General features: G+C 45.2%; 1 protein-coding gene across 1 annotated transcript in view; it reads left to right on the top strand.

Moving 5' to 3' along the window:
• TSHZ3 (teashirt zinc finger homeobox 3) overlaps positions 1-17,056 on the top strand; it is a 218,844-nt gene extending 201,788 nt beyond the window's left edge. Inside the window, exon 3 of the mRNA XM_030204403.1 lies at positions 11,403-17,056. Within this exon, the coding sequence (XP_030060263.1) occupies positions 11,403-14,602 (3,200 nt within the window). The 3' untranslated portion in view covers positions 14,603-17,056. The remainder of the gene's footprint in view (positions 1-11,402) is intronic.
• Positions 17,057-22,526: the final 5,470 nt, after the last annotated feature.

The raw sequence follows: 22,526 nt of genomic DNA, 5'->3' as shown, positions 1-22,526 counted from the left end.
GCACATCCTCCTGGAGGGAATAAACTCATCCTCCTTATTGTATAAGTGGAGGGGAACACATGCGCCTCCTGGAGGGAATCACACATCCTCCCAACACACTGGAGGGAATGAACTCATCCTCCTATTTATAGAACTGGAGGGGAACACACGCGCCTCCTGGAGAGAATCAACACATCCTCCAAAAAAACATGCTGGAGGGAATGAATACATCCTCCTAAATTTAAACTGAACATGAATCCTGAAGATTGTTTTCCAACTTTCTCCCAAGGAAGGAACTTCAGGAAATCAGAACAGAACCTGAAAAACAGATTCACAGCATACAGACAATCATACAGGGAGGGCTCATGGCTTCATCTGCTATGACTAAAGGAAAGAAAATTACCAAGGTAAGAACCTAATTTTCCCTTCCTTGTCATCAAGCAGATGAAGCCATTACGTATGGGATGTAACAAAGCAATCCCTAGATAGGGTGGGAACAAGCCACACCATGCGCTAGCACTTGTGCACCAAAACGCGCATCCCTCCTGGCAGCCACATCCAGCCTGTAATGTCGGGCAAAGGAGAGCTTAGAAGCCCATGTTGCTGCACTGCATATCTCTTGAAGAGAGAGTGCTCCAGTTTCAGCCCAAGAGGAAGAAATCGCTCTAGTAGAATGTGCCTTAAAGGCTACAGGCGGAACCCTGCCGGCCAGCAAATAAGCTGAAAAGATAGTTTCTTTGAGCCAGCGGGCAATAGTGGCTTTAGACGCTGAAGACCCCCTGCGAGAACCGGATAGCAAAACAAACAGATGATCAGAAGTCCTGAAAGAGTTAGTAACTCGCAGATACTGCAGCAGAGTCCTGCGCACATCCAAAAGGTGCAGCTGCCCAAAAGATTCTGGAAACTCTTCCTCTGAAAAAGAGGGCAAGAAAATAGGCTGGTTCAGGTGAAAGGCTGAAACCACCTTAGGCATAAAGCAAGGCACGGTCCGAACCGTGACTCCGGACTCTGAAAATTGCAGAAATGGGTCTCTACAGGACAGCGCCTGGAGCTCTGACACCCGTCTCGCCGAGGTAATGGCCACCAGAAAAACGGCCTTCAGTGTCAAATCTTTCTCCGATGCTCGCTGAAGCGGCTCAAAAGGAAATGCCTGCAGGGTTTTCAAAACTAGCCCCAGGTTCCAAGCTGGACAGAGTGCTCGCACTGGAGGTCGGAGCCAAAGCACCCCTCTAAGAAACCGTGCCACATCTCGGTGAGCAGCCAAAGACACGCCTTCCACCTTACCACGAATGGAGGCCAACGCTGCCACCTGCACCCGCAGGGAATTATAGGCCAAGCCTTTTTGTACACCTTCCTGCAAAAAGTCCAGAATCGGCGAGACAGGAGCCCGCATTGGAGCAATGGCTCTGGAAGCACACCAAGACTCAAACAGGCACCAAATCCTGGCATTAGCCACGGAAGTGGACCGCTTGCGGGCTTGCAGGAGAGTGAAAATAACTTTATTGGAATAACCTTTATCCCTCAATTGCGCCCTCTCAATAGCCATGCCGTAAGACCAAAGCGGCCGGCGTCCTCCAACATGGGGGAAACACAGAAAGTAGACCCGGAGGCCAGGGTTGAGCCAAGGCATCCAATTCCACCGAGCGAGGATCTCTCCGTCTGCTGAAGAAGCACGGGACTTTGGTATTGGCACTTGTCACCATTAGATCCATCACGGGCTTGCCCCATTTGGCACAGATCTGCAGGAATACTTCGTCTGCCAGATTCCATTCTGCTGGATTGATCTGATGCCTGCTCAGATAATCGGCCTGCACATTGCTCTGACCTGCAATATGAGCTGCCGACAGACACTGAAGATGCAGCTCGGCCCAGTGGCAAATCAGTTCGGCCTGCGCGGCTAGTGCTCTGCACCTTGTTCCGCCTTGTCGATTTATATAGGCCACCGTTGTCGTGTTGTCCGACATCACTCTGACAGCCAATCCTTCCAGGGTCACTTGAAAGGCCAGAAGCGCCTGAAACACCGCTTTCAACTCTAGGTGGTTGATGGACCACTCCGACTCCTCGGGTGTCCATAGACCCTGGGCATGCTTCCCCTTGCAGTGTGCGCCCCAGCCCTTCAGGCTGGCATCTGTTACCACTAGGCACCAAACGGGGAGCATCAGCGGCATTCCTCGCCGCAGCATGCTGTCCGAGAGCCACCACTCCATGCTGAGACGGGCCGCAGGGAGCCAAGTAAGTCTGCATTGGTAATCCTGAGAAATAGGAGACCATCTCCGGAGTAGGGAATACTGTAGAGGTCTCCGGTGCGCTCTCGCCCAGGGTACCACTTCCATCGTGGCTGTCATCGATCCCAGCAGCTGGACAATGTCCCAAGCTCGCGGGCGGGGCATCCTCAGGAGCAGACGGACCTGATTCTAAAGCTTGCACCGCCTTAGCTCGGGTAGGAACACATAGCCCAAGACTGTGTCGAACCTGGCCCCCAAAAACTCTAGAGATTGTGAAGGGGACAGGTGACTTTTGGCCATATTGATGACCCAGCCTAGAGATTGCAGTACTGAGACCACTCTGGCTGTAGCTTGTAAGCTCTCTGTTGCAGAGTCTGCTCTGATGAGCCAGTCGTCTAGGTACGGGTGAACCCTGATACCTTCTCGCCTGAGAAAAGCAGCTACTACCACCATTACCTTCGAAAAGGTTCGGGGAGCTGTGGCGAGGCCAAGAGGCAAGGCCCTGAACTGGAAATGTTTTCCCAACACCGCAAACCTCAGAAACTTCTGGTGCGGGGACCAAATCGGTATGTGCAAGTAAGCTTCTTTCAGGTCTAGAGACGTGAGAAACTCTCCTGGCTGAACCGCCGCAATGACGGAGCGCAGGGATTCCATGTGGAAATGCCGCACTCTCAGGGACTTGTTCACTTCTTTTAAGTCCAGAATAGGGCGAAAGGACCCACCTTTTCGCGGCACCACAAAGTAGATGGAGTATCGGCCGCAGCCTTGCTCGGCGGGAGGCACCGGGGTCACTGCCCCTAACTGAATCAGACCTTGTAAAGTCTCCTCCACCGCCGCCCGTTTGACGGCAGAACCGCATCGGGACTCCACAAACACGTCTCTTACTGGGGCGTTGAATTCTATTCTGTATCCATCTCTGATCAGGTCCAGAACCCACTGATCTGAGGAAATCTTGGCCCACTCCTCGACAAAGAGGGAAAGCCGTCCTCCGATGACAGGCATCGAGGAGAGGGCCGGCGCACCATCATTGAGAGGGTCGCCCCTGAACTCCTGGTCTTGAGCCACCGGCTGCGGAACACTTGTCCGAGCGAAAGGAGTTCCTCTGCTGACCACTGGCAGGTGAAGTGAACCTAGCAGAATGCCCCGGGCGGTACCTTCTAGCTTCACGGAAGCGAGGTCTGTACGAGGAGTGGACCGCCTGACCCTTAGAGGAAGGCCTCTGCCTATCTTCGGGCAAGCGCTGGGGTTTTGGATCACCCAGGCCTTTCACAATTTTCTCCAACTCCTCACCAAATAGGAGAAGTCCTTGAAAAGGCAACTTCACCAACCTTTGCTTAGAGGCCATGTCCGCTGCCCAGTGTCATAGCCACAGACGACGGCGAGCCGCCACTGCTACTGCCATTTGTTTAGCTGAAGCTCTGACAAGGTCATAAAGGGCATCAGCCAGAAAGGACAAGGCCACCTCCATCTGCGGAGCCACATCCAAGAAGGGCTCCGCTCCATCTCCGGGCTGAGCCACTGCCTGTTGCAGCCAAGCTAGGCAGGCTCTCACAGCATAACAGCTGCATGCAGACGCCCGTACAGTGAGACCTGCAATTTCAAAGGACCGTTTCAATGCTGTTTCCAGCCTACGGTCTTGAACATCCTTCAGGGCAACACCTCCTTCAACAGGGAGGGTAGTTCTCTTTGTCACCGCAGTGACTAGGGCATCCACTGTAGGCATTTGAAAACGAGCCTTATGTCCCTCACGCAGAGGGTATAACTGCCCCATAGCCCTGGAAACTCTCAAAGGTCCCTGGGGGTCAGCCCACTGAGCCGAAACAAGCTCTAGGATGGAGTCATGCAAAGGGAAGGCCCGAGCAGCTTTCTTGGTACTAGCCATCCTGGGATTACCCGAGGAGGCCATGCCACTGTCAGGATCTTCAATTGAGAGGGCCTGCAGGGTATCTGAAATAAGCGCTGGCAGCTCATCACGGTGGAAAATCCTCACCGCGGAGGGATCATCCAGATCCTGTGGTAAATCCGCACCTGACTCTGGTTCCTCAGACCAAGAACGTCTGTCAGAGTTCTCCGAATCCTCACACCCCGACCACGGGGGGGAAAAAGGTGCACCACAATCTGAAGGGGAATTAACCCTTCTGCGCTTATCTTTAGGCCAAGCATCCGGGAAAAAAGCCTCACTGGGCGGTCCCAGGCCAGAATCCATCGGGGGGGCAATCAGAGGAGCCTCAGGCGACCCTTGAGGAAGGGCTCTTTTCATCATGTATGCTTTATGCAGCAAAAGCACAAAATCCGGGGAGAAAATCTCACCCTGGGCACCCAAATCCTGTCCGGTGCTAGCCACTCCTGAAATAACCTCATCTCGAGGTGCCCCACCCGGCTCAGGTCTCTCCATGTCCACGGAGGCCGCGCCATGCGGTGTAAGCAAAATGGCGCCCGCTGCCAGCTCAGAGCGGGAAGAAACATCGCTCGCCATGCTCGGGCCGGCTCCTACGCCAGTACAGCACGATTTACAGAGCCCTGCTGCTGATTTGCACTTGCCACAAGTGGAACAGCACTTTACATTGTCCGCAGCCATCGCCGAAAAACGGCGGTAAAATCCAAAATGGCAGTTTCGTGCCAAAATCGCCCCGATCGCAGGCCCACCCCGGAGGAGTTGGAAAACACTCTTACCTCAAAGGATCTAGTGTACAACTACGATCCTGCTGAAAATCAGGTCAAAAACCTCTGTTCCAGCGTCTCTGCGTTTAAAAACGCGACGCGACTTTTTTTTTTTTTTTTTAAGCTGTGAGGAAAGCAGAGGTATTGAAGACTCCGGAGGCTCAGATGAGTGGGAAAGGCAGGGAAAGGGCGAACCTATATGCCTGCAACCACTGTTGGTGGGTAAGGACAGGGAAAGCAAGGAAATATGTCCACATCCACAGAGGTATGGGTAAGGCAGGGAAAGGGCTAACCTATGTGCCTTTAAAGTGAAGCTGCTATAGCCTCCAACACCCCGGTTAACAACTGGCAAGCCAGGAACCACCTCCCGGCAGATTTTTCTGGAGCTCGAACAAGCTGCAGCCACCCTGCTAAGGGAGATAGAGAATACTGAAGAGGCAGTGGAGCTAGCTGGCCAAGAGGGCACTGTGAAAGTTTCAGTGCTCTCTATCTCCCCTGCTGGTTGATGGACATAACCCATACGTAATGGCTTCATCTGCTTGATGACAAGGAATGGAATTAATGGTTTTAAGAGTCATGTGGGAGAGGATTAGGTAGAAGAAATGGCAATTGGAAGGACTGAGGGGGAAGGAGCACCTGAGTGTTACAGTAGTTTTAGAATTGTATCATAACTCATGAAGAACGTTAGAGGGACAAAAGAGGGAGAAGACAAAATTAATGGGGGCAGGATTTCTCCGGGTAGGAGCAGCTCCTACCTGGATAAGTCCAGATACTGCCACTGAAAATTCAAGCAAATTACTTCGGCACTATCCGAGCAGTGCCAGGGTGAACTGGGTATGTAGTTTGGATGGAGCTGGGAGCTACAAAGTGACTACTTTCAGTCCACTAACTTCTATATGGCGAGCCTAGAGATCCATGCCAAAATCCAGGCAGATTCTATAACAACTTGCGCAACTTAATTGGCTTAACAGGCTAATTAGCATTGATAACAGCACTTGACAAAGCAATAATGAGCACTAATTGGCAATAATTAGAATATATGCGCACAACTTGCTAAGCATATTCTGTAATGCACTTCATCTAACTTCTAACGTGTGTAGACAAAAAGGGGCATGGAGATTTACACGCACTGTTATAGAATATGCCTCTCTGCACCTAAATCTGCGTGCTGGGATTTATGCCATGTTTTCACTGGTTTGAATGGAGGCGCTAGGATACCATCTAAGCTTATTCTATATACTGCGCCCAAATCTAGATTATAGAATACGCTTAGGAGGAAATGTTTTCCGCACAGATTTTTTAAGCGCCATACATAGAATCCCCCCCAAGTGGGTAACTAAACTATCCAGATAGAGTTAGCAGAGTAATAAGGCTGTTCCAATTTTATGTGGGTAGTTATCTGGCTATCAATCTGAATATTGTTGTTGCCTGGATAAGTTTCAGCAGCCTCCAAATACCTGGAAATTCAGTGCCACTATCTGGGTATGTTCCATTGCTGATTTTTTTTTTTTATTACGTTTGTACCCTACACTTTCTCACTCATGGCAGGCTCAATGCGGCTTACATGGGGCAATGGAGGGTTAAGTGACTTGCCCAGAGTCACAAAGAGCTGCCTGAGGTGGGAATTGAACTCAGTTCCTCTTCCCCAGGACCAAAGTCCACCACCCTAACCACTAGGCCACTCCTCCACTATAAAAGCCCAAGATGGCCAGTATTTAAAAAGATGCTGCGCACCGAGGGCTAGATATTGCCCTCAGTATGAGAGAGTAGCGATGAGAACTGACTTAACCTTCCTAGAAGGGGACACAACATCTACCAATATGAAAACATGAAGGCTTTGGTACATTCTTAGGCAGAGCAACTTGGCAGATTAAATGGGCCAAATGATTCTTTTCTATTAGCATCTCGTCTGTTACTACATTATGAGGCCTGTTTATTAAATGCAGTACGTTTATCACTTATAGCGCTTAACTGCAGGAATTATCACATGCAGAGGCTGTGTGCTGTTGGGTCGTACCTAGCGTGTTTCTTACAGTTACCACACAAGAAAGGTCTTTACAGTGCATTAAGAGGGTAACTCTCTACAGGTGCCTAAAGCTAGAGGCTGGGATTGTGTGCATTAAGGGGCCCTTTACCAAGCTGCGGTAGGGCTACTGTGGGCATGGCGCACAGCAATTTGGCTGTACCGCCAAGCTACAATGGGAGCCTGGCGGTAGTGCCGACTCCTCACCACGTGGCATTTCCGGCACCAAAAATGCGCTGCCCAATTACCACCAGGTTAATGTAGGAGCCCTTACTGCCTCCTAAACTCCCGGAAATGGCCACGTAGCAAGTGTTACACTTGCTGCACCACCATTTCCATTTTTTTAAAAAGTCCTTTTAATGGTGGCAGTAAATGGAGGCCTTAGCGTGTGGCTAACCCGCGTGCCGATGCCACCGCAGGAGTTCTTTTACCACTGCTTGGCTAAAGGGCCTCTAAGTGGGAATTCAGTATCAGCAATTGTGCACGTAACTGCCGTTATAGAACACTAACATAAGTCCACAATAACACGCCTATCATTAGACACGAGCGCTTACGCTAGCTCAGTGGCTGTTGTAAATGCTGGCGCCAGTTAGGTGCGTTACTGATCGCACTAATACACACAAGTTACAGAACGTGCCCCTGACCAGCAGATGTCCCTCCCAGGTCCACACCCCCTTGCAGCTACGTGCTACGAATTTTGGGCGCTGGTTACCAGTTCAGGGGAGGATTTATTTTAAAGTAATTCATTTAGTTTTTAAGTCTTTGTATGCTATTTGTCCTGTAGACCTTTCAGATGAATTCAAGATTCTATTTAATAGTTCTTAGTGCTGGTCTTTCCCATCTGTTAAGTTTGTTCCCTTTAAAGCAATCTTTTCATGTTCTTTTTGGTTTTCAGCTGTTTGTCTTTGGAAATTGGAATAGGCTTTCCGTTACGATTCGTTGTTTGAAATTTTTCTTTGTCTTTTGGAAGGCTCTAAAGACGCATTTATTTCCTTGAACATTACTTTAATGTAGTTGCTTAGCGTACTGTTTATTCCTTCAGTTTTTCAGTTCAGTTTTTGCTTCGTGTTACCTCGCCTTGAATTCCCTGTGGAAGAGCTGGTGGGTTACAGGTACCTGATAACATAACATAACACCGATTAAGGGCAGTTAATGCACTTAACTACAAATTAGTGTCAATTTGTGCCAATTAATACCAATTATGGGTTGTTAACACCAATGAGCAGCTAATTTAACAAATAAGTTATACACATAACTGGCACTTTTTTTATATAACTTATGCATGCAACTTTGCACACCAAGGGTTGGATTCAGTAAATATCATTCAGAATTCAGCACTGAAAAAAATCAGCATTTAAGGGTATTCTATAACAGGCATTGCAGTATCGTCACCCTTTATAGCACAGGGCCAGGATCCGTGCTAAACTTCGAGTTACACTAACTGAAACGAAGGGTAAATCCTGGTGCATAAGTTGGGTGCAGAGCCACAATATTCTATAACACCCCCCATGGCCACGCCCCCTATGCATATCTGCACGGAAACACTTAGACGCTATTCAAATGAGTATGTAAGTGTGTTTTTGCATGTATCTGCCATTTCTGCCCCATTTCGGCACCTCGCGTCCATTGGAATGCTTCATTTGTCACGGATGTAGCATCAAACGTTCGGCACCATATATAGAATTCCCCTGTAATCATCAAATTTTGTGTACAAGTTTATAGAATTAGGGGGAAGTGTATTCACAATTAGAGCAGATACATTTAACACCTCATTTTGAGGAGGCATTAAGTATACCCTGGTTAGTAAATCAGAACCCGATGATCAAAGGTAAATGCAGGTGCAAGAGGCTACTAGCACCGGACTAGCGCTTTCATTTATCAGCACGGCATGATCAGAGGGTCTGGCACAAGCACACAAGGGAATACCGCAGAGCTCATTTAAATTATATTTAAATGACCCACTGTGGTGTTCCGCTCGTATGATTGTAGCACTGTGCTCTGATCTTACGGGCGGAATAGCACCCTAAACCTGTCAGCTCAGAGCTGGCATTAAGGTTAAGGCGCTATTTCTCACCCCCTTCGCCCATGCTAGGCAGCTCGGGCTGTCACTGTCAGTCCTGGGGGGTCCAGTGGACCCCACCAAAGGCAAGGCCCTGGTGGCCTAGTGCCTCCAAAGCCCTGGCACCCCTCGGACACCGACCCCGGAGAACTCCCTTACATTTTATGGAAACCCCCCCCCCCAGTGCATCTCAGGATGCATTGGGCAGGGCGCCGCCATTTTGTAGATGCCGCTGGAAGGAGAAGGGAGTACTACTTCCTCCTCTGGCGTCTAAGGTACGGGGGAGGGTTTGGGGCCGCTGGACCACTGAGGTGGGTGCATGCTAGTCCACCAGGTGTGGGCAGGAGGTCCAATGACCTCTAGCCCTCTTTTCTGTCGGGGGGGGGCTTGGGGGTACTAGGCCACCAGGGGTGAGGGGGTCCAGGGGTCCTTGGAATGTTTGACAGGTTCGTGCTTTTTTTTTAATAGCCCAGACCTGTCAAACAAGTGCAGGAGGATTGTGCCTGAGCATCTAAATTTGCATGTTATTAGCATTGATCATTGGGAGTTAATTCCCTGCGCTGTTCCAGTGCTATTTTTACAGTGCAGGGAATTGACCATCATGTCCTCAGTGTGCAGTCGGCACCCATTCTCCACTTGTAACCTAACAAGTTCCTGCCCCATGACACAGCATAGAGTTAGCATAAGAATTAGCATGGACTGTCTGCCAACGCAGTAATACTTACCACGCTTCTGTTTTGCACACTGAGGACTAGCTTCTATAAATGGCACCAAGAAATAGGTGCAGAAAATTTTAAACGCTGAGTTGTATTCTGTAAAGTATCCGCGCCCTTTATAGTATAGTGGCTAAGCGCATAAACAGCACCTATCTTAAGGCACCGGCAGTTATGCCTGCTGAAAACAGGTGTAAATCCCGAAGACTAAGTTAGGCATCAGTCAGGTCTATTCTGTGACAATGTGTGTAAATTCTGGGAATGCCCCCCCAGCCACCCCCCTTGAATTTACAACCTATTGAATTTCTGTGTGCATCATTATAGAATATGGTGCATGCGTAAATCCCAGTTAATGAAAATTGAAGCCAGTAATTGGTTGTTAGCGGCCAATTATTGGCGCTGATTGGCTCATTAATTAATTTGCATGCGCAAATTTAGTCACTATATATAGAATCCAGAGGTAACTGCTTAGCGCACTTTAGCAAACAGGCCTCTATGGGGCCCTTTTACTAAGCTGCGTAGGTGCCTCATGTGCATCCTGTGCATGTCAGTTTTGAACTACTGCCAAGCTACCGCATGGCCCGGATGGTAATTTCATTTTCTACGCGCGTCCACTATGCGCGCTGAACATTTTCCGGCTTGTGGTGCTAACCGGCTAGTAATCGGCATTGTACATGCCTAGGCCATTACTACCCGGTTAATGCGTGAGACTTTACCACTAGGTCAATGGGTGGCGGTAAGTTCTCAGGCCCAAAAAGGACGCACGACAATTTTTATTTTGCCGCATGTCCATTTTCGGCCAAAGAAATAAAAAAGGCCTTTATTGCAGGTGCACTGAAAAATGGATCTGCGCACGTCCAATACATGTGTCTACACCAGCGCAGGCCACTTTTCGGCGCACCTTAGTAAAAGGACCATTATGTTTGGAAGAATTTTGCTGAAGATCACCTCAGGCATTTTATAAACCCAAAGCAAACTTTTCAGATCTGCTTTGGAATTCTTCCAGAAGAATTGTACCAGTCTTCACAGTTTTTTCAGGTTCATGGAAAAGTTTGATGAACCTGTTCACCAAAAGTGTGCCCGTCTGTGTCTGAAAGAGAAGTATATTTTAACATTACCAGGTCATATGTCATGTCATTATATATCAACAGCAGATATGCTTGTATGTCTAGTCAAGGGTTATTAGTAGCTTTTAAGGCATTTGCTTTTCCCCCACATACTCAAATTTAAATCATATTTTTAATTTATTGTAATTGATGTAAATTTCATCTTTGTAGGAATTTTATTGATATTTTTTGTACTTTACGTGTATTAAAGATTGAGCCTCAGGAATGTAATGAGTAAAAAATGCTTGCTTAATTTAAATTGTGAATCTGTCTGTTAAGAAATGCATTAGGGGTAGGAGAAGCATAAGACATATTAATTGACAGACAGGAACTGCTGTCTCTGAGGTTGATACAAGTAATTTATTACTTTAGAAATGAATGCCACCTCCAGAATGTGCTTCATTAATTTCAAATTTAGTTTTAATTTCAAGCTGTTGCCCCTTGAGAAGAATAAGGTGGCAAATTATGTTTGAAGAGCAGATTTTTTTTGCTCTAAAGAAACACTATATTTTAACTGTTTAATATTACAAATAAATGCAGTGGTTTTATTTTTATTTTTGTTTGTATAGCTGATAGAGAATAAACCAGTCAGGTCAGTTTTCACTAACTCTTCTCTTCTCTGTTCTTCTATGACAGCGTATGTTTCGGATGAGTTGAAAGCTGCTGCACTTGTTGATGAAGATATGGAGCCCGAGGAAGCGACAGTGGATGGAGAACCTTCGGCAAAGTACACATGCTCCGCAAAAGAGTACAATAAGAGCTCGCCAAGCTACCAAAACTCTCCACCTGCTGGGTTTTCCAGCCATGAAATGGACAGTGAATCACACATTAGCGAAACAAGTGACCGGATGGCGGACTTTGAAAGTAGCTCCATCAAAAATGAAGATGAGAGCAAAGAGACTTTGGTAGCTCTTGAAGATTCCTCTATTTCTGACAGCCTGGAACAAATGAAAGCAGTGTATAACAACTTCCTCTCAAATTCCTACTGGTCAAATCTCAATTTGAACCTCCACCAGTCAACGTCAGAGAAAAATAATGCCAGCAGTGGAAGCAGCAGCAGCAGCAGCAGCAGTTGTGGAAGTGGGAGCTTTGACTGGCATCAGACTGCTATGGCAAAGACATTGCAGCAAGTTTCTCAGACTAGAAGTCTTCCTGAGCCTAGTCTTTTTAGCACTGTTCAGTTGTATAGGCAAAGCAGTAAGCTTTATGGCTCCATATTTACTGGGGCCAGTAAATTCCGTTGTAAAGACTGTAGCGCTGCGTATGATACTTTAGTAGAATTAACAGTTCACATGAATGAAACAGGACATTATCGTGATGACAACCATGAAACAGATAATAATAACCCTAAACGATGGTCCAAGCCTCGTAAACGTTCTTTACTTGAAATGGAAGGAAAGGAAGATGCCCAAAAAGTATTAAAATGCATGTACTGTGGTCATTCGTTTGAGTCCCTTCAGGACCTAAGTGTTCATATGATCAAAACAAAACACTACCAAAAAGTGCCTCTGAAAGAGCCTGTTACACCTGTAGCAGCAAAAATTATCCCTTCTGCTAGAAAGAAAGTGTCTTTGGACCTTGAACTTCCTAGTTCCCCGGATTCTACTGGAGGGACACCAAAAGCAACCATCTCAGATCCAAATGATAACTTGCAAAAGAATGCAAATCCTTATATCACACCAAATAATCGTTACGGTCACCAGAATGGTGCAAGCTATGCTTGGCATTTTGAAGCAAGGAAGTCTCAGATCCTCAAATGCATGGAATGTGGAAGCTCACATGATACTTTGCAAGAACTCACTGCGCACATGATGGTGACAGGGCATTTTATTAAAGTGACTAATTCGGCGCTAAAGAAAGGAAAGCCAATTGTAGAAGCACCAGTAACACCAACAGTAACAGGTATGCTAGATGAAAAAGTCCAGTCTGTACCACTTGCCGCTACAACTTTCACATGCCCCTCAAATGTACCTTCTAGTATCTCACCAAAGTTGACTACTGAGATTAAAAAAGAGGTTGATAAAGAGAGAGGAATAACTGATAGTAAAATTAAGGATAAGGAGAAATCAAATGATGAAGAGGAAAAGTATGATGCTTCCTCAAAATATCATTACTTGACTGAGAATGACTTAGAAGAGAGCCCTAAAGGGGGGTTAGATATATTAAAATCATTAGAAAATACAGTTACATCAGCCATAAATAAAGCCCAGAATGGTGCACCAAGTTGGGGTGGCTACCCAAGCATTCATGCTGCCTATCAGCTACCTAACATGATGAAGTTGTCATTAGGTTCATCAGGGAAAAATACACCTCTAAAACATATGTTTGGAAGCAATGAGATTGTGTCACCAACCAAAAATCAGCCATTAGTGTCACCGCCAAGCAGCCAAACTTCCCCTGTGCCAAAAACCAATTTCCACGTGATGGAAGAATTAGTAAAGAAAGTCACAGAGAAAGTAGCCAAAGTTGAAGAGAAAATGAAGGAACCTGAAGGAAAGCTGTCCCCAGTGAAACGAGCAACACCTTCCCCATGTAGCAGTGAAATCAGTGAACCACTGAAGACAGACACATCCAATGAAGGTGATTTCAAAACCCAGCAGAACAGTCCGGTCCCTCCAAGGGACAACTGTAAAGACAGCCCAAAGGCAGAGCCTACAGAAAATGGTAAAGAACCTGTGAAGTCAATAACAAGCAATTTAAGTTGTAGTACAGCCATTATAACTGATCATCCTCCTGAACAGCCATTTGTAAATCCATTAAGCGCACTTCAGTCTGTCATGAATATTCATTTAGGGAAGGCAGCAAAGCCATCCTTGCCTACCCTGGATCCCATGAGTATGCTTTTTAAAATGAGCAACAGTTTGGCAGAAAAGGCTGCTATAGCCACCCCACCTTTGCAGGCCAAAAAAACAGAACACTTGGACCGTTATTTTTATCATGTCAACAATGACCAGCCCATAGATTTGACAAAAGGCAAGAGTGACAAAAGCTGCTCTTTGGGTTCAGTGCTCTTGTCATCCACATCAACATCTTCTGCATCTTCTTCGTCTACAGTGACAACAGCAAAGACATCTGCAGTCGTGTCATTCATATCAAATTCACCACTACGTGAAAATGCCTTGTCAGATATATCTGATATGCTAAAGAATCTGACAGAAAGTCACACATCAAAATCTTCCACACCTACTAGTATATCTGAGAAATCTGATATTGATGGCACCACGTTAGAGGAACCAGAAGAAACTACACCAGCTCAAAAAAGAAAGGGACGCCAATCTAACTGGAACCCTCAACATCTGCTCATACTTCAGGCCCAGTTTGCAGCCAGCTTACGACAGACATCAGAGGGAAAATATATCATGTCAGACTTGAGCCCTCAAGAAAGGATGCATATTTCCAGGTTTACGGGACTCTCAATGACCACTATTAGCCATTGGCTAGCCAATGTGAAATACCAGCTTCGAAGGACAGGGGGCACTAAGTTTCTTAAAAATTTGGACACTGGACATCCAGTTTTTTTTTGTAATGACTGTGCTTCACAAATAAGGACTCCTTCCACGTACATTAATCACCTTGAATCACATCTAGGTTTCAGGTTAAGAGACTTGTCCAAATTATCAAATGAACAGATAAATAATCAGATAGCACAAACAAAATCACCAGCAGAAAAACTGGTGGCATCATCTCCTGAGGAAGAGCTTGGAACTTCCTATCAGTGCAAGCTTTGCAATCGGACTTTTGCTAGCAAGCATGCTGTTAAACTTCATCTTAGCAAAACACATGGAAAGTCTCCAGAAGACCATCTTCTGTATGTCTCCGAGCTGGAGAAGCAGTAGCATTTGCTTTTCATTAAAAATGACTGTAATTTGCTTTGAGGGAAAACTGTTCAGAGGCACCTTAAAGCTGCCATTTAATTCTTGCCCCACATTCTTTTCTTTGGCCCCAGAGAATCATTCGGGGTTGGACTGTTTTGTATAACTGTACAGTGTTTAATAGAGGTGGATAATCAGCCGTTGTTACTGGTGAAATATGAAGGTTAAAAATGCAGTGGTAAGTGTTTGGAACTTTGTGTAAATTGGATTTAGTTGCTTTGCATCCCTCCGATGCATCGAGCTGCATGCATTAACAGACAGTTTAATTACGCATTAATAACTAATTCTGGCGCACTTTTTTTTCATTTGACCTAAGTATGCTGGTATTTCTCAGCCTTTAACATTTAGCCCTCTGAGTACTTTGAAGCACTTCAATCATTAATTTGGTACAATGTGTAGATAATCTGTTGGGGGAAATTTTGTATGAAAGAAAAAAGTTGAAAGCCCTTGACCAGCTTAGTTATAATTAATAATATGAACCTTTTATTTGTGCAGGTATGCAGGGGTATGTCACACCTTGAAATTATAAAGAAATCCCTTATTTTCACCTTGAAAGATGGATTATATATATTGTAAAGCATTCAGAATTGCATATGAAAAATTGTGATGGATGTGAATGACATTTTTTTCCTCAGCATTTTTATGAATAGTGTTTTATGTACCAGATATGCCCCAGACATAAGCTGTGCCTATGTATAGTGTATATTTTTTTTTCAAGTCTGTTATTATTTTCTTTTTTTACATTGAAGCATTGTAAATTATACAAGAGATACAACAGATCGCCTTTATAAAGTATTAAAAAAACAACTATTATTCTTAAAGGAAAGTATAATTGTTTTGCTACACATCTATATTATTAGAGGTTCATGTTGAAATTATTCATATTTATTAACATCATGTGTTTCAAACATGACAGAAAGACGTCCTGGACTGCACCTTTGGCAGGCATCGTCACTGTTTTTGCACAAATTGACTTTTAAAAGGTATTTATCAGAAAAGACAAACCATTTTCAAAATAAATTCAGTGCTCAAAGGGTTAAAACTATTTGAATAAAAATAGCTTGTACTGTAATTTCCCAGACATCCTTTAAATTGTTTGTACTATAGTACATTTTGCTTAAAAAGTTATGAGGCATTCTGTGACCTAATCTTTTCTTACTTATGCACATTCTGGGTTCATTACATATTGAAGGATGCCTTCTTTTATTTCAATTGGTAACTTTCTGTTTTGTTCGGCCTAATTATTCTCCCAAGATTCCACACTGCAAGCTTTATCTTTCGGTATATGAAAGGTAACCCTTGGTTACCAGCACACTAAGTGATTCTGTTCTTTTCCATTTTTGGCAGTTAATTTGCAGAAGTAACTGACAGCTGACACCATATGAGAAGCTATGTGTGCAATATTGGCATGTAAACAGCACAGACACTGTAACACACTCTGTGTCCTGTTTTATTGTTGACAATGAGGCACCATTATATGGCTCTTCATATAACCCTTTTTTCTCTCTACAGCAGCATTAAAATTGTCTCTTTTTTTTTTTTGCTGCGATTCCGTGTTGCGTTCACAATTATGTCTGAAATGTGCTACGACTAACGAGCACATTAAAATGAAATTGTACGCTATCTGTTTATGACTGTAGCTTGAGTGGGTTTCTTCATCTGCCAGGTGCCGGCAGTCAAAAGCTGCACATAAATCGCTGGAGTTTTAGTTGAACTTTAGCATTCTGAAAAGCAACTTAGCAGTTGCATGCTGCATTAACAGAAACCCTCCCCCCTCCCCGCCCCAGGAAAGAAAAATTAATTTTATAACTTCTGCTTAAAGATCAGACAATGCCAACTCTACAGAAGAGAGTTATAAGAAACGTGTGTGGCAAATCAGATAGGTTTGACCAAGCTCTGCATTCAGTCACTTGAAGGCTGATGCTCAAACCCATTGTTTTCAGATATACAATCATATTTTTTTTGCATTTTTAATACCTGCAAGAATGGGAAGGAAGTGACCCAGCCATCTTGCCTTAATTAAGGAGGAGAATCCCCTTCTTTGTGTTGCATGGTACAGTACTTTGATCTTTGGGGGTTGGCAGTACTGGGAGGCTGAAAAGGGCATGATGTCTACAAATGCATGGCAGAGTCTAAAGGTACTGTCACCTTTGCCCAAATCTTCGGCTGCCTCAAGAAAGAACGATTCCAGAAGGAAAGCACTACAGCAAGCAAAAACAAAGGACATTATATGATAATGACAAACATTTATTGGTGCTGGCAAATCATATCAAGAGAACACTGAAAATATAATCTAACTTTTGGAAATGCCTTTATTGCTTCATATAAAATACAATTGTTTCACGTTAGGTAATATAGAACTGAAATGCTTGTAGCTGTACCTTGCAATGCAATATTCCATGAGAATGAAATATATTTACAACTGAGCAGGTTATTATGTTTGGGAACAGAAAAAATGTATTAATCTATATATAGCTATCTAGCTATTTCTCTCTCTCTCTCTCTCTCTCTCTCTCTCTGTCTATATATATATAGACCATCTGTTTTAGAATTGCCCCAATGCAACCTTCTAATTGCACACAGACCCCGGGATTCTATATATGGCGCCTTAATTTCTGTGCATAAATAAAAGTGTATTCTATAACAATGTGCATAACTTAATTGGTTAACTAGCTATTCAGCGCTGTTAATTGGAGGTTGACAAGCAATTATCAGCACTAATTGGCATTAAGATTTACGCGCACAAATCACTAAGCGTATTCTGCAATGTGGTGCGCGTAAATTCTGAGTCGCATGGTTGAAAATTGGGCATGGTTATGGGAGTAGAATGGGTGGATCGTGGGCACTTCTAAAATCTATGTGCGTTGTTATAGAATACAGCCACTCCGCACCTAAGTTACTCATCGGGATTTACACCAGGTTTTAGTTGGTGTGATTGACATTAACTAAATTTAGTCACACTGAGCAGCACTCAGAATATTCTATAACATATGCCTAAATTAAAGCGTACTTTATAGAATACACTTTGATTTCCACACAGAAATCGAGGCGCGATATGTAGAATCTAGTGCAGGAGGGCACATTTAAACATAGGCTTAAGCTAAAACAGAGAAAAAAGGTGAAAACAAATGTCTTCAATACACATTTCATTGACTGATTTCCAGGGGCCTTCTTAGTCATGCAGTGACCAGTTCTGTACTTCAAAAAGTTTGAAAAGATTGGCCCCAAAGGGCTGATTTTACTTAATGTTGAACCGACTCTAGAAACCTGCAAACATGGAGATATATGTTTTTGTTTTTTTATAAGAGTTATGCAGATCATTTTTCCTCTTGTTTTATTCCCTTGAGTTTATTTATACAATCTGAAATGACTTTCTTGGAGACTGACAGCTTAATTATCATTCTGTAAATGTAAAAATAACTTGAACTTTATTATTATTTTTTAAAAATCAAAAATAGAATTTAAGCTCAATGAAACCAAAAAGAACTTTTGGATATAACAACAGCAATACACATTTACCTTATTGAATCCCCGCTCGTGTAGACCTGGAGGCTTTATCCTGGAATGAGTAGGCCAGTCTGAGTGTATATCTTGATGCATCATAACCACACCTAAAGATTCATGCCACATATAAGAAACATATGAAGATTTGTCATCCTGGCTGCAGATGTCCCTTTGGGAAAGCTCAGATAACAATAACATCTGATACATATTTCTAGTATTGGGTCTGTAGCTGCACAGGGTTGCCTCTTTGAATAGCTTTGCTACCCAAATTTTACCATTGAAATTGAAAAAGTTAGAAAAGGTACATTTTGTCGTTACAAGTGAAAGTCTACATATTTGTTCATTGTCTACATTGGCGACAGGCACACTTTTTTTTAGAATTTATTTTCAGGCACTGCTTGTTTTGGAAAATGATAATGAATGCCACTACATTTCATCTATTTGTTTTGTAGTTTCAAAAAACAAGGGGCCCCATTTACTAAGGTGCGGTAGCATTTTTTGCTTGCACTATAAATTAGCGCACGCTAATGCTAGAAACACCCATATATGGCTGTCTCTAGTGTTAGCACGTGCTAAAAATGCTAGCTCACCTACAGCATAGCTTAGTAAACGGCCCTAGGAGAATTCTAGAATTGGAAAGCTAGCTTTTTTAAATGTTTGCTTCTAAATGCAAGGAATGACCCAATCCAGAGTTGCCCTGAAACTAGAGGTGACTTATGTTGACCACACAGTGAGGAGACCCCCCCCCCCTCATGATTTTCTTGGCATGGTATAGAAGAGATTTGCCTTCTCCTGAGGCATGGAGGATTAAGTGACTTGCCCAAGGCCACAAGAAGCTGCTCTGGAATTTGAACCTGAGTCTTCTGGTTTCCAACCTGCTACTCTAACCGTTAGGCTACCCCACTGTTCCACAAGGGATATAATTGTTGGATAATACTATTACTGCTGGTATTGTTAAGTATTTGGAACCAGTTATCAGTGCATTACATCTTTGAGGGGCCCTTTTACTAAGCCGCATAAGCATTGAGTTACTGCCCAGCTACCGCGTGGCTCTTCAGGTAATTTTATTTTTGATGTGCGTCCGAAAAATAATTTTTATTTTCTGGCGCATCCACTATGCATGACAAGTGGCATTTGGTGCGCGTAGGTCATTACTGCCTGGTTAACGCATGAGACCTTACTGCTAAGTCAATGGCTGGCGGTAAGGTCTCAGACCCAAAATGGATGCTCGCCATTTTTATTTTGCCGACAGCCATTTTCGTCAAAAATTTTAAAAAGGCATTTTTTGCAGGCACGCTGAAAAATGGATCTGCGCACACCCAAAACACGCGCCTACACTACCGCAGGCCATTATTCAGCACACCTTAGTAAAAGGACTCCTGAATGCTGAGGTGGAAAGTCAGAGGTGATGAAATAGGCCAGAGTCTCGAGTCACCAAAGTTTATAGCTTAGATAAATCTATTTCCAAAAGTTTACATTCCAACTTGAGGGAGTAAATGAAAAAAAAAAATTCATATTATAAACCCTTTCCCCCTCCACACACACACACATGCATATCTCAGATATCCTATATTTATTAAGGAAATTAAGTAATTTCCTTCTATGTTAAATTTTAAACAGGTCACTTGCTCAGAATTACATAATAAATTCAAAACATCTTTATAATATGCATGATCCTCATTATCTGTTTTCATATTTACACAGTAGCTCTCCTGACATCTTCAACATCTAGAATGGAATAAAGGGAACTATCTGAGCATGCCCATCAGGGCCAGTTCAAGAGATTGTGGCACCCTGAGACAGCTTGCTATATCAAAGGCGGGGGATTTTGGTGCTCTTTAATGCTGGCACTCTGAGTCAGTGCTCACCTAGTCCAGTACTTAAGCCTGCTATGATGCTCATGGTGTGAAATCACCATGAAACCTGGACAAAAATAAAATCATCATCACACTGCCTTATTAAGGGGGGGGGGGGGGAGAAGAGGTAGTTATTAATGTGTTCAGTGCTGGTCTTAGGGCGAGGCGACCGCATAGGGCCTTGCGCTCAAGGGGGCCCCGCGCGGCGTGCCTGAACTCCGCCCCATCCGCCCGAGTTCCAGTCCCCCTCCCTCTGAATTTTAAAAGTCATCTAAGTTACCTCGTCGGGGTTATGGTGGCAGGCGGCAGCAGTGAAAAGCGTGCGAGCTGCTCAGCGCTTCAGGAGCCTTCCCTTCTCTCAGCTCTGGTCCCGACTCCTGCCCTCATTTCCTGTTTCTGCAAGGGTGGGAGGGCGGGACTAGAGCTGAGAGAGAGAAAGGAAGGCTCCTGAAGTGCCGAGCTCGCACGCTTTTCACTGCTGATGCCCGCCGTTGTAACCCGACGAGTTAAGATGATTTTTAAAATTTGGAGGGAGGGAGGCCTCGGAGGGAGGGGTCCTTGGAGCTGGGAGGGAGGAGGCCTTGGAGCTGGGAGGAAGGGAGGGTAGGCTCCGGAGCTGGGAGGAGGGGGGATGGTCCTGGAGCTCAGAGGGGTGGAGCTAGGGTGGGCAGGGCCCCATCAAATTGGTCTGCACAAGGCCCCGCACTTGCTAAGACCGGCCCTGAATGTGTTAAGGAAATAACACCCAATATTTGCCTCAACACGTTAAATGACAATATTCTGAATCAGGAGCGTATCTGAACTGCGGCGGTAGGGGGGGCCAGGGCCAGAGAGGGGGGGCACATTATAGCCCCCCCCCCCCGCCGCCGCCGCCGCCATTGCCGATCCCCCTCCCCCCAGCCGCTGCCATTGCTAACCCTCCCCCTCCGTTGCTCGCCTACCTTCGCTGGCGGGGGACCCCAACCCCCGCCAGCCGAGGTCCGCGTCCTCCTGCCGCTGCCGGCTGCCTTTGGTCCTTTCATTCTTCCATTGAAGCTGGCGCCGACGAAAAAGTTTCTTTTGAATCTGACGTCGCTGCACGTTGCACGTTGTACGTGCAGGACGTCAGACTCAGAAACAATTTCTGAGTCTGACGTCCTGCACGTACAACGTGCAGCGACGTCAGACTCAAAAGAAACTTTCGTCGGCGCCAGCTTCAATGGAAGAATTAAAGGACCAAAGGCAGCCGGCAGCGGCAGGAGGACGCGGACCTCGGCTGGCGGGGGTTGGGGTCCCCCGCCAGCGAAGGTAGGCGAGCAACGGAGGGGGAGGGTTGGCAGCGGTAGGGGGGTCCAGGGCGAAATCTGCGGGGGCCCAGGCCCCTGAGGCCCCACGCAGATACGCCCCTGTTCTGAATTATATTACCATAATGCATGTTATTTTAAATTACCAAAACAGTTTGGGGGAGAAATTGGTTTATTGTTAAGACATGTTATTTTACTGTTAATCCCACTTATTATTAACTAGGTCTCATTATATAGATTGGGGCCTTTGCTAAAATAGCACGAGTTAGTGGTAAAATAACACGTCTTAACAAAAGTCCACATTTGGCAGGAGAGACAGGTGATCTCCAGGGGCATAGCCAGACCTCGACGGGGAGGGGGGGAACAGAGCCCAAAGTGTGGGGGGACACATTTTGGCCTGCCTCCCCCCCACACTGCATGATGGTACCTTGGCTGACGTGGGTCCCCAACCCCGCCAGCTGAAGTGTTTGTCCCGCGCTGGTCTTGCATTGACTGCTCTCTGTTCTGTCACACCTTGCATGCTCGTTTTAATGAAACTGAGCATGTGCAAAGTGTCGTGCACGCTCAGTTTCACTAAAACGAGCCTGCACGACTGAGAAGAGCAGGGTAGGCAATGCAGCGAGACCAGTGCAGGACGAAAGCTTCAGCTGGTGGTTGGGGACCCCCGCCAGCCAAACCAGGGGTCCCAGAGCCAATTTGGGGGGCAGGTCCCCGTGGCCCCCTATAGCTATGCCACTGGTGATCACTCTTGCCCGATACCTTTTTGCCCATCTGAGAAACGTTTAGGGGTAGAGGTCATACTTGGCAGATCCAAGAATGGCTTACACAGAGTTGGGGTGGGGTTTGGAATTAGCCTATATATAGCATGTGTCTTTGGAGGGTGGTGGTCTATTTAAGGGCCCCTTTAAGAAAAGCTGTCCAGGAAAATAGAGCTGCACATTAGTGTCTCAGTGCACCTAGGGAGCTGCCTACTGGTGCAGCTTGAGGGTTAATTGCAAACTATATTAATCCTTTATCACAGGGGTCATTGACCCATGATATTGAGTTACTGTAGGTTAGTGCCATATTTTACCACAGATTAGTAACTTCCCTAAATATCCTGTCAAGGATGTACATAAATCAGCACCAGAAAAAGGTACAGGGAAAAATAAATAAATAAATAAAACATAAGTAAAAGGGAATTAAAGAGAGTAGACTACAAGAATCAGGGAGGATACAAATATAAGAAAAAAATAAGTAAATTAT

The sequence above is a fragment of the Microcaecilia unicolor genome, chromosome 5 (genome assembly GCF_901765095.1).
Source record: "Microcaecilia unicolor chromosome 5, aMicUni1.1, whole genome shotgun sequence".
NCBI lineage: Eukaryota > Metazoa > Chordata > Amphibia > Gymnophiona > Siphonopidae > Microcaecilia > Microcaecilia unicolor.
The sequence above is the reverse complement of the archived record's forward strand: the minus strand, read 5'-3'. Positions and strand labels throughout refer to the sequence as shown.